Raw genomic sequence first — 17,059 nt, 5'->3', positions numbered from 1 at the left:
TCTCTTGCTCCAAAATTTTGTCACATATATCAGAGGTCATTTTACCCTTTTTGGCTTATATCTGGCACAGACTTCTGCCTGGTTGAATATTTACTAGGATGCTCCATCATCGTCATTGCTGTCATCATCACAGTAAGAGAATTTCTGTTTCAGGTGTATGACCTACGCTCTTTTGTCCCTGAACGTCGTGCGTGGCCTCACTGGGACACACGTTACTCTCTCATCTTGCTCACTAGGTCTGGTAAAGAACATATAGAACAAGTGCAGAAACAACCACCAGTGATGTGTTTCTGTCTTCCCTGGAAGAATCTTGCTGAAGTCTTGTGAACTAGATTTTAAGAACATTCAAGATTCACCAGTCTCCTTTTAAGCATCTCAGGTCAGATGTATGAGATGTTTCCACTATCCCAGTTAATAAGAGGCCGCTGGCTGCTCTGGGTTTCCCCTTCTCCCTAAGAAATGCACCTCTTCAGTGTTAAACCTTTTATATTTGAAGGATCACTGTCCTCTACTGCTGATGTTTTCAGAAACAACATGACTTAGAAGTAAGGCTTTTTGCTAAAATGGTGTGGGATTTAGTCCGTTTGCTCTCTAAGTTTAGCGGTTTTGTATATAAACATGGATTTGGGTCAGTCTTCCCCCTCCTCTCCCCAGACTTTTCTTACTCTGTTCCTGTCTGCAGGAAGTCCTTTACCACTGGGTGACACTGTTTGATAGTTCTTAACATTTGCAACAGTGAAGCCCTGAAGAAACTGTCCTCTGACTCTTTGGACCTCTGATTTTGAATCAAGGCTCGGTTTTCATATGGAATCCCTTATTTTAATGTAGTTAAATTTGATTCCACCAAACCTGCCCTGATTTTTAATTTAGTCATCCAAACTGACTGGTCTAGAACACTGATGGTGCACTGTAGCTGCAGGGAGTATAAACTGATCTTACTTGCTTTTTTAATCTTAAGATTTCTTTAAAAAATGCATAATTTCAGAATTGCATATGGATCACTGTTGACCCATGTATAAATAAATTGCTAGTTACCTTTTGGGATTAATCCAGTTGCAAACTGTGATGTGGAGTGCATTTCCTGAGACATAATTTCAGTGATCTTCTCCTGAAAATCATGTTTACTGTGGTGTAATAATTACCTGTGTAGTGTATTGGTGAGAGCCAGATAGATACTCAGTTGCATGCCTTTGCTAGTCATGATTTACTCTTTTCAAATGAATGACATTAGATGAGATGGTGGGGAGAGGGTGTGTGCACAACATGCTGTTGTTCTGCAGGAAGGAAGGAATAGAGTTACTAAGGGCCTTTTTGATGAGAGGTGTCCGAAACACTGTGTCTTTCCCTTGCAGTGAAAATGGCTTTCTGCATCCCCAACCCTGTCTTGGGTTTTCAGTAATCACAAGGACCTGAGCAAAATGGGTATGGAGACTATGAAGTCCTTAATAAACATGCAGGACTTTTTAGGGAGAGAAATGATCTAAGATGCATAGTCTGTTTTATCTGCCATTAGTCTTGGGTTGGAACCACGATGTTACAGTGGGTTGAGCATAGACCAGGAGTTAGGGAGGATGGGCGCTGTTCACAGTGTGCTAGTCTTCATCCTGTGTCTTTCTGTCTTTCCCATGCCTTTATTAGAAACTAGATACTAAGTGGTTTGTTGCTGACAAAAAGGGGATCTGGTCTCTCCCTGCGGTGATGAACGAAGGTCTCCATCTCCTTCTCTCCCAGCCCACCTTGCATGGAAACCTCCTGTTGCAGTAGGAGAGGAGCGACACTTCCTTTCTGATTACACAGCTGCATTGATACCTCTTCAGCATTTTAACTGAGCAAGAGAAGAAAGAAATGCAGCTCTTCAGAGCTGGTACTTTCAGCTGGTTTCAAAACTGGTGGCAGAGAGCTTCGTCACAGATCTTGCAGCCTAAGGGAAATTTCTTTTGGATTAATACAAGTTTCTGTTCATTGGGCATGGTAATTTTAGTGGAAGGTGAGGTTATTCTTAAAGCCATTTGTCTTTCTGCATCTCTTTTCTAAGTGGACTAGAGACCAAGAAGAAGCAGCTGTTCTGTCCTCACCAACATTACTCTTTAGCCCTCAGCCTCTGGGGGGATCTCAGCTCTTCCCTTAGCACCCAAGACTTGACGGAAGCACAGGAACAGAGACTGCCTAGTGGTGCTTAAATTGAACGAGAGCCATAAGCAGTTCTTTGCATTTGAGAGAATTGTAACAGTGTGGTGCACTGCCCCAGATCTTGCACTCTTGTTTCCTTTTAGGTGTCAGTGCCAATGCAAACATCTTTAAAATGACCCTCTTTCTTCTGGGTTCTCATGTGGTGGATGTTTTATCTGTGCTTTGTAGACGTTACGCTCTCAGCAGTACTTCACGGAAGAAAATGTGCGTTAACTGGATTTCCTTGAGATTTTGAGTGGTTTAATTCATTTTAATATCTTCTAAAGTGATAACAGGAACAGCTTCAGTAGCCAGCAAGCTCTGCCTCTTTCCGTATCCTTGACATCAATGAGGTTGCTTTGGGCTGCCCTGATCAAGTGAGCAGCACCCTTGTTCCTGAGAGAAGTCTGTATGATTTGTCAGTCTTTTGGGAGCCATACAACTAATGAAACCATTAACTGATGATACCCAGTGTAAGGAAGGTGCTGTGAGTTAAACTGTTCTGGCACAGTCGGGTCAGAAGTTTTTAAGTCTTCCTACTTCATTTTGTCTGCTGAGATCTGAAGATTTTAAAGTGCATGACAAGAAGCAGCGAGATTGTCCTTGCAGAAGCTTGTGGTGGTTTTTAAGATGATCTTCTCTTGTATGTACGTGAGCTGCGGCACCTGGAGCCATAAACAAAAGCTGGAGCCATAAACAAAAAGCCAGATGCCTGCCAAAGAGTCTGAAAGTCCAATGGCCTTCATTTTGTTTGAAGAATAGTAATGTAGTAAGTAATCTGGTAACAGGATGATATTCGATGAGCGATCCCTATGACATAGTAGGTACACACTGCTCTAAACGTGTTTGATTTTGAGGCAGGTGAAGACACTCTGCTCTTCTGATCTAGAGGCAAAACTCTTGTAGCTGGGAAGTGGCAGCCTTTTTGAACAAAGCACAAGAGGCTGGGAGGAATTGCAGCCACCAGGACCTCTCTGGTCCTTCCCTCTCCCTCCGCAGGCAGTCTGGCTCTGTTTTGCCGTGATCCAAACCCCGTCATCCCTTTCAGTCACAAAAGACGATGTGAACTCCTTGGATGGTGGCTGGCTTGAGCATCTTGGCTGGGTAGAGTATTTTGTATTCTGTTTTCAGGAACTCTTTGAATTAAAGGGTGAACTGTGGGAAGTTATTAATGATATCTATAATCAAGGATTAATCAAGTAAATCTCTCTAGTCAAGTTCCTCTTACTGCACTGAGAGCATATAGATAAAAACAGTAGTGGTGGTGAGCTTTCATGTGCAAACAGTGCTGAGATGATGCCTGGAAAGCACACTCTGCATTTAAGTAGCTCTTTTGCTTTCCTCCTGAGCTGGCTGATGCGAGGTGGTGCTGGTCGTGTAGCGTCTGAGCAGAGACATGCTGAAGAATTTTTATTCTGATTCCTCTCAAAATTGGAAGGCAGAGAGTAAAACCGTATTTATTCTCAAAGAATACCTTTGGGTTACTTGTAACAAACCGCAAGTCTATGCGGTAGTTTAAAGAGCTAAAAATGTAAGTCTTAAAAAATAATGTTTGATGTTTTACAGTACAGCTCAGAACAGATGTTGAAGCTTTTTCGAGAATAAAATCTTCTTCAAGAGGTATTCAGTGTTTGAGGTAATGCTTCTGTGGAAGATATTAATTCAAGAATTTATTAAGGCAAAAAGGAAATCACATGAATTTAGCCTTAATGTAACTTGTGGATCTGGGACTAGTCTATTATTTTGATGTTTTCTGTGGTATTTTTAGGCATTTATTTATCTGCTATCTATCTGTCTCAACTCTACTTCTGCTTTCACAGCTGGAAATAACTGTGGGAATCATTTGAAGAGTGAAAATGCCATATATATGTATAATAATATAAATATATTGTGTCTCACAGGAATTTTTATATGCAGATTCCATATGTAGAAGGTGATTTCTGGTATGAGGAATAGCAGATAGAGAATAAATGCAATTCCCTGAATGCCATATAAACACGAGGGGTTTTTGGCATGAACTTCCCTCTCTTTCAGAAGCTATGAGAGCCCTATTACAGCAAAAGCGCTGGGAGCTGCTGAATCCTTAACCTGGTGTTGTTAAGATCTACTTTGAATCTGTTAAAAACACTAGTGGCTGGCTGTAGCTCTCCTTGTACATGTGTTTCCAATGTTACTACCATTAAGAGACTTTTGCTGAAAAAAACCTCTCTGTAAATTGAATAAAAAAAAAATAACATTGGAAGCAAACATATCTGTTGGACACATCCCCCCAGATGCTTCTAACACACTCCGGTTCGGTTGTATCTATTCCGTGTGATCAACTTAGAGGATCTCTTCCGTTCTCCCTGCATTTACTTGTGCTCCAAGGGAAATAAATGAGAGAATTGCAAGTATGTGACCACTTGATCTCAGTTCTCCAAGTCTGAGGTACCAGTATGGTACTTCTTGATTGCTCTAAGGGCATCTTTGTACCTGAAAACATTAAACTTCTGTCTGGGAGGATACTTGAAGTTATTTTTATACAGAGGCGTTTTCTTTGTCTAGTGGGATATTGAAATTGCTTTGCAGTTCTGTTTGAGGAGTTAAAATTCTTCTTTCATGCAGGATCCCCAGTTTATTCTTTCTCAGTGAAAATCCATGTGCACGTAAGAAGTCATGAACATGTGAGAGTTACTCAGGCAGGACGAAATAGGGTAAGATAAATGCTTTTGTGCTGCTTGTGCAGCAACAGCTAATTCAGCAAATGCACTGGGGAAGCACCTGCCAAATTCGTGGGAGTATTAAACTTGAGCCAAGCTCAGCTAAAACATCCCCCGAATCCAAATCTCTTTCCTTTTATTTGGAGCAAGGTAATAGGGAAACAGAAATGGATTGTGCATTCTCAATTGATCATGTAACAGCAGATGGTTAAAAGGAGCCTCTCGGATGCTCTTAAGGCAGCATATTCCTGCTAAGTGATTATTTGGATTATTCACGTCCCACTGTTGCACCTAGTGATGATCTGAAAGCAGCTTTATGGATTGTGACTTCTGTGGTGATGAGCACTAGAGACTCGTGGAATTAATAATTTTTTAATTGTGATTGCTTGAACATTGATTAAACTTTGTTTAAGAACTTTTAAGGGATTCTGTCATCAAGCTTGACTGGTTTATTGTGTGGGCCTGAATCTCAGAATGAAACTCTGGGGCTACACTGTCAGCTCTGTTCCTGTCTGCTGTTGGCGTGGTGAATCCTGTATGCTTCAGTTTCCTTTTTATGTGAAACTTACTTATGCTTTTGTAAATGTTTGCTTTGAAAGGGTGTGGGTAGAAATCACACTATCTTAATTGCATCGTTTGCGTATAATATTACACAGTGACTCTGTAGGACTGGGTTGATGGCCTCCAGCCAGACTGAGGTTTGCAAAGGGTGTGAGAGGATTTGCTGAGTGGGAACTGGGTGCCCTATTTTGCTGGCTCTGTTTGGAAATCCTAGCTGAAAACATTTGCAGCTTAATCGCACATGGAAAGCATCTTCAGTTCCCAAGGGAGTTTTATTCATTCAAGTTTGCTGCTAGTAGAGTTCATGTTACATTAGGAAACCGCGATTCCTGACCTCTGAGTTGAATATATGTTTTAAAAAATAGAGATGGGACAGAAGAAAGAAGAACAAATAGACTTCATTTTAAGGACTTGCCAAAAGCAAATCTATGTGCTGCAAAATATTACGTCAAACTTTCTGAGAAATGATTCAATCAAATTGGTTTTCAGATGCTCTTGTTAAATAGTACATTGTTTATGACAGACAGTTGTAGGGTAATTCTGCATTTTTCATCTTTGTCTTGAAGAAGCAGCAGGTTATTTTCGTATTTACTTTAACGGAGAGCTGTTGATGATAAATGCCTTCTAGAAGACTTGCAGTACCGTCAATGCAACAGAACTGATAGAGGAGTACAGAAAAACAAATATTTACAGAGCAGATTTATTTTGGGTGGAGGTTGGATATTGAGTAGTTTTAGTTGTGATAAGCCTGATGTGAACACTGAGAAAGTATGAATTGTTGTGTCCTTATTTAAAAAAAGAAAAGAACTGTAGCTAGTTTATTCATTGTCTATGGTAAAGAGAAAAAACTTCCACAAACTTTTTATTAACGGTGTCATGCTATGTGGTATATGTTGAGAAGTATGCTGTGGTTCGGATTTGTGAAGGGTGGTGTGTTTTTGGTTTTTTTTTTTTTTTTTTTTTTTTTTTTTTTTTAATATGGCATGCAATTACATAGCAAGGGATTTGAGGTAAGAGTTCAGCAAAGGGCCACTGGGATGGGCTGAGGACCGGGGCACAGGTGCTGGGGTTGGAGGCTGAGGGACCTGGGCTGACTCAGCCCAGAGCAGAGGCACGGCTGGGGGGACCTAGCAGCAGCCCCCCATGCCTGGGAGAAACTTACTGAGAAGGTGGAGCCAGGCTCTTCACTGTGGTGCATGGCCGGAGGGTGAGAGTCAATGGGCATGAGTTGAAACAAGAGATTCACATGGGTGTAAGGAAAAACTTCACCATGAAGATAGATGAGCAAGGTTGCCTGCAGAGGCTGTGCAACCGTGGAGGACTTCAGGACCTTACTGGGTAAAGTCCTGAGCAGCCTGGTCTGATCTCATAGCTATTCCTGCTCTCAGCAGGAGGTTGGATTAGAAATCTTCCAAGTTTCTTCTGACCTTATTTTTCCAATGATCCCGTGTATTTGATGTGTGGTGGTAGCTGGTTGCTTGATTGAAGCAAGGAGGACTCTGAAGGGGTGATGGGGGAAGTATTTTTGTTGCATGATCAATGTCAGTAAGAGGTTTATGTCATGTACAGCAATATACTTACATAGTTTTGAACTGTGGGCAATTTTGATATTAGTTTCAGAGGTCCCTGTGAGAACTAGCACCCCCACAGAGTTCAAAAATGCTACATATAAACTTGCCTTAAAAAACTAATGCAGGGGCCACCCTGAGAGCAAGTCACACGGGTAAGCTGTTTCTTACCGAATTTGCTCCATAGAAACTTGGTGTGTGTGAGATGTAGCACCAATAAAACACAATTCACACCATCCATTCAAACAAAGAAGCTGAAAGGGCTATGCTGGGTCCCTTGGACTCATTCAAATCCAGAGTGGCTTCCCTGCATCTGCTGAAAACCTAGTCCTGTCGTTTTGCTTCTTCATCTGTAAGTGCACATGCAGCCCAAGCAGCGTGATGGTGGTACTGTTCAGTATTAATGTGCTGAAGTATTAGTGGAAATCTTTTCACTATATCAAGTAGATTTTGAATCAGACCTAAGCAACAATACGAGATTCCTAATGAAAGAAAATAGTTTAGGGATTAAACTGGGGCTGAATTTAGACAGGTTTTACAGCCTGTGGAGTGAGAGAGGGAGGGACGGGCTGATAACAGTGGGAACTAAATTAAAGCACGTATTCAGCTTTTCCTGGAAAATACTCGGCAAAACCCCGTAATTCTCTGATTGTCTCATAGCCCCATACCGTACAGTGTGCAGCATTCAGCTGTTCTGCCAGTCAGGCTAATGGAGGTCTCTCGCCTTTTCTTTCATGTCCCATTGATTCAACTCTGTAAACCCACATGCTGTGAGATTATTTTTGGGGGTCTGTTTGAGGGGCCAATGTTTCATCAAACTGATAATTGCAGACTCTGCATGCAGGTCTCCACGACAGAAAACAGGCAGAATTGCTCTTGAATGTACTTTATTTTGGATGTTGAACTTTTTGTGACTCAGGCTTTTTAGTGGAAGGGTGTATGAATGGTCACGTATAAATTATTTGAAAACTGTAGTTTACTTGTCAGCTGTTTAAATTATTGATTAAAATTTAATTTAAATTAAAATTGATTAAAAGTGTTGTGATACATATAGATACGTTTTCTGTAGCAGGACAGGAAAATGCCACATTTCCAGATGATATAAATCATCAAGACTTCATTGCCTTCAGATCAGTGGATTTTTGTGAATTTTCTCTGACCTTTAAGAAACCACCTCACCCAACTTTTTCTCCTCTACCTTTCTACTCAAAAATCTGTCCCCCATCCCAACAATTGCAGATCTGGCAATTTCCACACAGAAGCTTTTTCTCAGTACAGTCCAGTTCAGGGTTTATTCACAGAAGGTGTTTTTCCCATAGCTGACATGATACTGATGGCAGAAAATGAGACTCTGTATGGTTTTGGTACACATTCGTAGTATTTAATATAGTCAGTATTTAAAACATCTTTAGTGTCTCAGTATTGCTGATCTAAAAATGCTTTATCTGAGTAGGCTTATTAAAATCAATAGGGCTCTTCATGCACTTAACCTAAATTATTTGTCTAGTTCTTCTTAAAACGGGGAGAATCTGAGTCTCCAAGTCAATGGATGAAGGCTGTTGGAGTTGACATTGTTGTGAAATTGCCGTCTATTTAAAAAGATGCTACTGATGTTTGCTCTGACAGCCTTTACTTACTACAGACAAAATCAATCTAGTAAAAACATAACTGTTACCAATATAATATGCTGTCTTTGTGTTTTAATACATCTTTAGAAGGTCTTTCAATGCAGATTTACTGCAGTTTTTCCCATTTTACAGATATTGTGAACAAGGACACTGAACTCAAAGATCCATATCCCATTCCAAGAAAGATTATGGCTGAACCAGACTACATAGATGATGACAATCCTGAATTAATTAGACCTCAGAAATTAATTAATCCTGTGAAGTCATCCCGGAATCATCAAGATCTCCATAGAGAGCTGCTTATGAATCAGAAAAGGTAAGAGTCTAAAAATCACTTGTGCCACCCTCCCACCCCAAACACACAGCTTGCGTTTTAGTTTCATCAAAGTGATGTTTTACCCAAAACCTAGCAGACAGTTTTCATTGATTCAGTCCCTGTAGATGAAAAGACTTCTGATTCTTAACCATGGCATTTATTTCTGTTTGAATTTTGGTTCCTCTGCAAAAACTTGCTGTAAAAGACTTCTCATTTTGTTTTTGTGAATACTCACAAAGGGTCAGTTTCAAGAGGAAGAACTTCAGTCCTCCCCCATCACATTTCACATTGCTTACCTGGGCACTGTAGTTTGTCTTGAACTCTTTATCAAGTATTTGACAAAATTTTGCTATTACCAGCAGGATGATAAAATCTGTGGGTTTTCACCATTGCCAGCGCACTGAGTTTATGAGGCTGCTTTTAAATCAAAGAAATAATATATTTTATTTCACGTGAAACTGTTCTCTACTTACTTGATCTTTCTTAGATCCTCCTTAGAAATAAGGAGGCATTTCTTCACAGAAAGGATCATTAAGCATTGGAATGGGCTACCCTGGGAGGTAGTGGATTCACCATCCACCATTCACCATTTAAGAAAAGACTGGACCAACTGCCGTGGTCTAGTTGACATGATGGTGTTAGGGTAAAAGTTGGACTTGATTATCCCAGAGGTCTCTTCCAACCTTATCAATTCTGGGATTCTGTGATTCTTGCAGTGTGGTGGGATAGTCTGGTGCCTGTGCTGCTGCTGCACAAGAGTTTCCTTGTATGTTATGCAAATGCTGCTTCCTCTATTCTGGGATGGGATGCACGGTTGTTGCTCTATATATTGCTCTTAAAGATGTAAATAACTGGAACTTGATTTCATCAGCTTCAGAGACACAGGCACTTGGCCCAGAAATAGCTGGAGTTCTGTTATTAAATCTTTTCAGCAACAGAGAACTCATTTAGAAAACGTATTAAGAAAATAGCCACCAGACCACATGGTGGTAGAAAAGCCACCAAGCCTGTTGATGCTCCTCCATTTAAACAAACAGAAACTATGATATAAGTTAGTGACTTGGTGAGTTGAAGCCACCCAAAATGGGCTTTCCAAAGGAAAGGGTATGGGAATCTACAAACCAGAAGTGGAAGCGCGGTATTTCAGAGTACATTTGAGAATAAAGTGCAGGTAGCTGCCATTCAGGCTTTTTGAGATCCAGGACCTCAATAAAGGAGAGGAGGAAGCTATTGCTTTAGCTACTCCAGCACAACTGGATTTGTCTTTTTGGCAGGAATTATGAAAGTTTCTCTCTTTTTTTTTCTCTCTGGCAGGGTAGTATTTTGAGGGGAGAAGGGGTCTTTTTTATGTGTAATAGCAAAATCCTCATAAATGCTATGCTTAAATACTTAATTCTAAGTGAATTGCATACACAATACAGCATTTCTTTAGTGATGACAAAGTAGAAATGTTTTACAGAATGCCAACTGAATTGGAAGAAACTGGCCTAAATAGGTGTTTGTCCTATTTTTTGTTAATGGGATTAAACATCAAAGTCGGTTCCTAGCACCAAGAAGTTTATAGTCATTGAAAGAAAGATAGTTGAAGTTTCCCGACTTATGATCTTACTCTAAAGGATGTGGAGGCTGCAATAAAGGCTATTTTTTTTTCTTTTAAGTTTATGAAAGCATAAAGCACTTTTAAATAGTATGGAGTTCTTTTCTTCTAGGAGAATATCCTATTACACAGAGGAGTTTTGCAGTCCTCAATACCCACTCGTCTCTTATTGTGATTTTGATTAGCTGCAGGTGTTAATTTTAGATTCTTATTTATTGGTGCAGAAATGAAATACTTTCAGGGTTTTCACCAGTGGGACAATTGGTATTTTTGAGAAGAGGGTTAGTCTTCTGTGCTTTGTGCCACTATACTAGCTCTGATATCAGGCTTTTCAGTGATGTAGATACTGGGTTTGTGTTCTGCTTTGTTACTGCAAACTGTTGAATGTATGGGGGACCTTTAGTGCTCTTACAGAATTCCGCTTAACATGCACCTTATTTCATTTTGAAGACTCAGTGTAGGCACCAGCAGCTTCACTTTTTTGACCAGTCAGCTCTGAACAGCCATTTCTGGATCTCAGAAAGTACTAGCCAGTGCCAATCCGATCATTCTCCGTGCCTACTGTGAGCAGCGTCTGTTGGGCCTTGAACTGATGTAGTTATTTACTTGCAGAAATGGTAGTCGTTTTGGGCAAACAAAGATCCAGGCAGTGGTACCTCAAGGCACACTGGTCACTTACCTTAAACTATTTTTACTTATTAGGAGTCAGCCTCGCCTCTGCAGAGTATTGATCCTGTTCCTTCCAGAGGTTTTAACCCTATCAGCTCTGACTTGTGTTATAGCACACTTTGCTTACTCTATTTCAAAGCTTTAGGATTTTTTATTTAACCAGAATAATCAGTAGGAGGTGATACAAGACTCCCAGTTAATCCAGTAGCTGCCTGTTTGTTACTTTTCATTTTTACTTATGACAGTGGAAATAGGATTGATGTTACAGTTGTTCTGTTACAGATCTGACTACCAACCCCACTTGATTAGACTGAGAGGTTGTATTTACTTGTATCTTCTGCAGGTCCCCTTTATTATAATAGCTACAGCATATCTAAATCAGTCTTGTGCCTCTGCCTTGTTAGGGTGCAACCCTACTGGAAAAAAGCAGGAACGAGTAACGTTACTTAGCAGCTTGCATCTGGTTCGTGGCTGCCTTGATTGCTAATTGCCAACATGGAAGTTTCCATTGATTCAGCTCTCACTGATCCAGTGGTGGTAGTAGTAGTGGTAATAAAAAAATCACTCCAGCTTTTCTCTGCCTGACTTAAGTTTTATGTGATAAAATGTAATTAAAATAGAATGAAACATAAAATGTGAACACAGTCTTGTAGCTTCTGTTGCATTCAGGCCATGAGATCTGTTGTGAGAAATAGGGAACAGCATTTGATGTTGCTAAATATTTGATTTTTGCTGTCAGGGTGTGTACAGGGATAAAGTGTTGCATAATATATGGAGTCATTCATAGATGTCACCATAAAATGGCATTTTAATGTATTGTTGGACATGCTGTCAGATATGCATATTATGGAAGAATTAGGCAGCTGCAGATAAATAGCAAGTAGGGAAGGGTAAAAATACACTTTCTGAAAGCATATTCAGATTATTGATTTTCTTAAAGTTGGAATAAAAAATGGTTGATGTTAACCTTAATGCTGGATGTTTTCACATAATAGTCTTCACAGGGAAGACAACAATAACAAAGGCAGATTTTGAATCTTTCTGCTTTGACTTAAGTGATGCTAATATCTGAATAACAGGGAGAGCTTTGAATCTTATCATAACAAATCTTGAAAACAACATGGCATAACAGAGACAAAAGAAATAGCTGAAGTCACAGAAATAAGTAGGAGTGAGTGTGTATCTGTATGTGTGCCTGTATAAATAAAGTCATGCATCTTCCCAAAGAGTAAGCTTTCTCATTTTGAATAGTTGGCTTGGAAAGCAATTTGTGCTGAACAGACTTTAAACATTCAGTTGATGTAGTACCTAAAGCCTCGTGAGAGGGAGAATCCTCCAGCTTTTGTCTGGTCTCCAAGGTGACTGCAACTTTTTTTATTCTGGATTTTTGTTGTCTTAGTCTCTTTGTGAGTTTGAGTGTAGCCTGGGAGCTCTCAGTGGAAATAGCTTCGCAGTCAGGCATGGGTAGAGCTCTCACATTTTCGAGGAAGGACAGAATCCATGATTTCCAGGACCAGTGTGACAAAATCCAGAGGGAGGCTACTTTTTAGTTCTGTCCATGCAAACTTCTGTGAGCATAATACCCTGCATGGGACTGTCTGAACACAATCTCTCCAAGTTACCAGCCAGCAAGGGAAGTCTTTTGGTCCAAACTTTGTTTTTAGCTCTGCTAGAGTCTTGTATTGTGATTTTTTTTTTTTTTTTTTAAACCATTCTTCTGGAATTGAGAGAATAGAGGGAAGACTAAAGATGAAAGTCAAAATAGTGAATTATGCAAGAGAAATACTAGCATGTTAAAGGGAAATATCCTCAGTAATAATATGGCTTAAATTCTAGTTTAGGGTTCAGGTTAGAAACCAGGCAAATGTCTGCATGTTTGTTTCCTTTTAATGAATTATTTATATTCCAATGTATCTAAATAGGCAAATACTTGACTTTAGAAAACCTACCTACAATTCTATGTGAATTTCTGCTAATTAAAACTGATCTCTTTCTTCCCTGTTTCCCCCACCACAACCACTCCTCCCATTTAATTTGAAGGGGTCTTGCACCTCAGAACAAACCAGAGCTACAGAAGGTGATGGAGAAGAGGAAACGAGATCAAGTTATTAAACAACAAAAAGAAGAGGAAGCACAAAAGAAGAAATCAGACCTGGAAATAGAGCTACTGAAACGGCAGCAGAAACTGGAGCAGGTAAAATGGGGAATAACACTACCTTTACACATCTACATCTGAGCTACTCAACCAAGGCTCCCTTTGCAGACAGGAAAGAAGCAGCAGCTGATTTTTGGCACATTTCCTCTGATCAAATGCAGATACCTTTTTTAGAATGAGTCAAATCACACTCTACAGTTACCTATTTGTTGTCACTTACTGTATAGGAACTGCATATGGTAACTGCCTTTGGTCAAATGAATCCTGCACCAGACAACAGGAATGTGTGTGGAGCTCTGTCCTTATTTAACCATTGAAACGGTGGTGAATTAGTCAACTTCTGTAGTCTAAGTATTAAGAGATGATCCACTAAGAATGGCTGTTAGGCTGTAGTGCATCAAAACTGGTGGATGCTTAATGAATAAAACCAATCAATTGATTCTTTGTCCTGGGTTACATAAGAAACTAGATGACTAGCTTGGGACCCTCAACCTAAGAAGGAGTTGGACCTGTTGGAGCAAGTCCAGAGGAGGGCCACAATAATAATCGGAGAGTTGGAGCACCTCTGCTATGCAGAAAGGCTGAGAGAGTTGGGGTTGTTCAACCTGGAGAAGAGAAGGCTCTGGGTAGACCTTATAGCGGCCTTCCGGTACCTAAAAGGGGCCTACAAGAAAGCTGGAGAAGGACCTTGTACAAAGGCATGTAGTGATAGGACAAGGGGCAATGGCTTTAAACTGGAAGAGGGAAGATTTAGATTAGATATCAGGAAGAAACTCTTCACAGTGAGGGTGGTGAGGCACTGGCACAGGTTGCCCAGAGAAGTTGTGGCTGCCCCATCCCTGGAAGTGTTCAAGGCCAGGTTGGATGGGGCTTTGAGCAACCTGGTGTAGTGGAAGGTGTCCCTGCCCATGGCAGGGGGGTTGGAACTAGGTGATCTCTAAGGTCTCTTCCAACTCAAGCCATTCTGTGATGACTTAAGAGGATCTTTTGTAGCCTTAAAACGTGTGAGCTCATTGGTGTTTTCAGATGGAGGAAAAGATCCCCAGACCCTGAGCATGGAGACGATGTGGAGTTGTGGTGAAGCTTACTGGTAGGCACAGGGCCAGCCAAACATCTCTGTGCCTCTTAGGGCACTTCGTGTACCTGCAAGGAAATATTTCTTCGGTGAAATACCTCACCAAAGAAGTCACTGTGCATCAAGCATTGCATTTATTTTTAGAGAAATGAATACTTTAAAGCAGTGTCTCCTGTTTTTCTGAATGGAAATCAATTAAACCAAATTATTACTCTATTGAAAATGAGGTGTAGTCCAATCATTATTTAGGTTTTGGGGGTTTTCTTATAGTATTTTTTAAATTAGGTTTAGAAATATTTTTGGAGGGAGAAAGCTATTTATTTTTAAGCGTATCATCTTGTCACTTTTCCTTTCTGCTCTTAAGGGCCAAGCTTCAAATGGTTCAGCTTGTGGGAAAATTTGATTTGAAACTGAGCCATCCAAGGACATATGTAGAATAGAAAATTCTGTTGGAAGGGGAAAAGCCTGCCCTTTGTAAACAGTGTTGTGACTTTGTGAACATTGTAGGAATGGCATTAATTGACAACACGACTCATGGAGGAACGTTGTTATGATTTATTGTAACAAGGCATGTCCCCTGCCAGTGAACAAGAGACAAAGGAGAGATTATTTAGGTGAACCGTACGTGGTTGCCATTAATCAGGGAGACCTTGGTCTGTTAAAAAAAAAAACACACCTCCTTTCAGGAGCTTTTTTTTAGTTTTTTAAAGGGCTATTTCTTCCTTTCTGCAGATTTAACTGCCTTCACTGAGGATTGCTAAGCAATCCATGTTCTGTGCGATGTGTAAGCCGTGTTCTGTGTGGGCACTGTATAGCCTTACCCCGTAGAACCCCTGTCTAACCTCACATGGTAATTTTGAGTATCTGCATGGGCAGGAGCTCCAACTGGGTTAAAAATGCCAGTGAATGGGCTCTCAAAAATGAACAACTAAGGGCCAAGGAGGATTTTTTTTTCAATTGCTTTTTATGATAGACAAAACAGATACACCAAAAGAGACTCAAGTTAGATACAGAAATCTATACCTAGACACTCAGAAATATATTCTGCAAGTGTGCTCCGTAGTAGCTGTTCGCATGTGTTCTCCCACAAGGCACATTTGTCCTCATCCTGTTGTAAAAGTCAGAGAAGGGAATTATGATTGTTTCTTCAATGAAGATGTCCAAGAATTTCTTCAAAAATGCTTCATCTTGTTCTCATACTGGGCTTGCAGAGTTTTTGTCCATCTGGCAAAGGTGGACATCTGGAATGAGCTACAGCCAAGGATTTGAAAAGATTTATCATTTATGAGAACAGACTCTCCCAAAGAAATGCAACTTTATCTTTTCCATGAGAGAAGGAAAGGAAGCAGTTTAAAGAGTTTTGCATGGCCAGTTATTGAAAGCTTTAGTTTTTTGTCTTGTATTATTTTGATGATCTGTTTTATGTACTTTTTTTTTTAACATGTGATTTCCTTTTAAGCTGGAACTGGAGCAACAGAAGATACAGGAAGAACAGGAAAATGCACCTGAATTTGTCAAAGTCAAAGGCAACTTGAGGAGGACGGTCCAGGAAGCAACAGAAGCACCAGACTCCTAGACCCAGCGCCTGCTAAGACTTCCAGCTTTCCTGCAGAGAGAGGCTTTTGCAAGTTGTCTCAGATTTGTCCCTCAAGAGGGAAAATAACAGCATCCAGCTGACACTTCCTGAAGATGAGATTTTTAATTCCTGGGATGTGTGGATTAAAATGACAGTACCATAAACAGATCGACTTGCCAAATGCAGTCCTGAGATCAATGGATAAGGAGTCTGTTTGTCAGTTCAGTGTCATGGACCAGTCTGACGTGCTTACTCAGAGATTTTAACCAGGGATACTAGAGAAATTCCTTCAGTGTTGCACTGCTTTATCTCTTGTGATCCTAGTTTAGCGGAGATACACAGTTTATACTTTGCTTTAAAACAGAGCAAAAATCCTCCTGTGATATCTTACAAAGCTTTGCTGTGCAGGTAGATTTCCTCCATCTAGACCTACAGCCTGTGTATATCCCACAGTTATTTGTGTTTAGTTGGAATTTGTATCAAATCTGGGAGGATACTAGGTATGTTGATCACTGCTGCCCATCCGCACTAGGATAGGCAGGTGGGGGCAAGATGAGAATGCTTAAAATTCACCAGCAGTGAAAAGTTAAGCAGCCTTAAAGCTCATTTCTCCCTGTTTGGCATGTAGAATTTGAGCTATGAAAGAGCAGAAATCTGATGATCCTCTCACCAGGGAGAATCCAGAAGCTGATTTATCTCTGTCTCAAAACTTACACCATTGTGTACAGGCCTGAGCAGTGCTACCTGTGAATTTACCTCTCCATGCAAAATGACCTATCTTCTACTTTTTGTGTTTTGAAATCCTACTTACTTTGCTGTTGTGGCCTTTCTCCTCCAAGGACATGCTGATCTGAGTACAGTGTTAACACATTACTTGGTAGTGCTTAAAGTCATTTGCTGGAACTGAAATCAGGAATCTGATCTGCCATCAGTTCCTTCTCTTTGCTGGCAGGAACTTGTTGCAGTTCCTGCAACAGAGCAGTGCTTAAGCCAGACCAAACTGATCATTGGAATCTACTGAAATGGAAATTTTTTCCCTAAAGTGA

The 17,059-nt window shown here is 40.4% G+C and overlaps 1 protein-coding gene across 1 annotated transcript; it reads left to right on the top strand.

Annotated features, from left to right (window-relative positions):
* The first annotated feature begins 8,761 nt into the window (after positions 1-8,761).
* LOC104156695 (protein FAM107B) lies at positions 8,762-16,633 on the top strand. Its single transcript, XM_009695835.1, has 3 exons — positions 8,762-8,941; positions 13,248-13,401; positions 15,897-16,633. Exons 1-3 carry the CDS (start codon positions 8,814-8,816, stop codon positions 16,011-16,013), a joined length of 399 nt encoding a protein of 132 aa, XP_009694137.1. The 5' UTR covers positions 8,762-8,813; the 3' UTR covers positions 16,014-16,633.
* The last annotated feature ends 426 nt before the right edge of the window (positions 16,634-17,059 follow it).

Source organism: Cariama cristata, unplaced genomic scaffold (genome assembly GCF_000690535.1).
Source record: "Cariama cristata isolate BGI_N322 unplaced genomic scaffold, ASM69053v1 scaffold25792, whole genome shotgun sequence".
NCBI classification, from domain to species: domain Eukaryota; kingdom Metazoa; phylum Chordata; class Aves; order Cariamiformes; family Cariamidae; genus Cariama; species Cariama cristata.
The sequence above is the reverse complement of the archived record's forward strand: the minus strand, read 5'-3'. Positions and strand labels throughout refer to the sequence as shown.

Coding starts and splice junctions, on each gene's coding strand:
- LOC104156695 (XM_009695835.1), top strand. CDS start 8,814: ATGGCTGAACCAGACTACATAGATGATGACAATCCTGAATTAATTAGA. Junction 8,942..13,247: donor CTGCTTATGAATCAGAAAAG/GTAAGAGTCTAA, acceptor TTTAATTTGAAG/GGGTCTTGCACCTCAGAACA. Junction 13,402..15,896: donor GGCAGCAGAAACTGGAGCAG/GTAAAATGGGGA, acceptor TTTCCTTTTAAG/CTGGAACTGGAGCAACAGAA.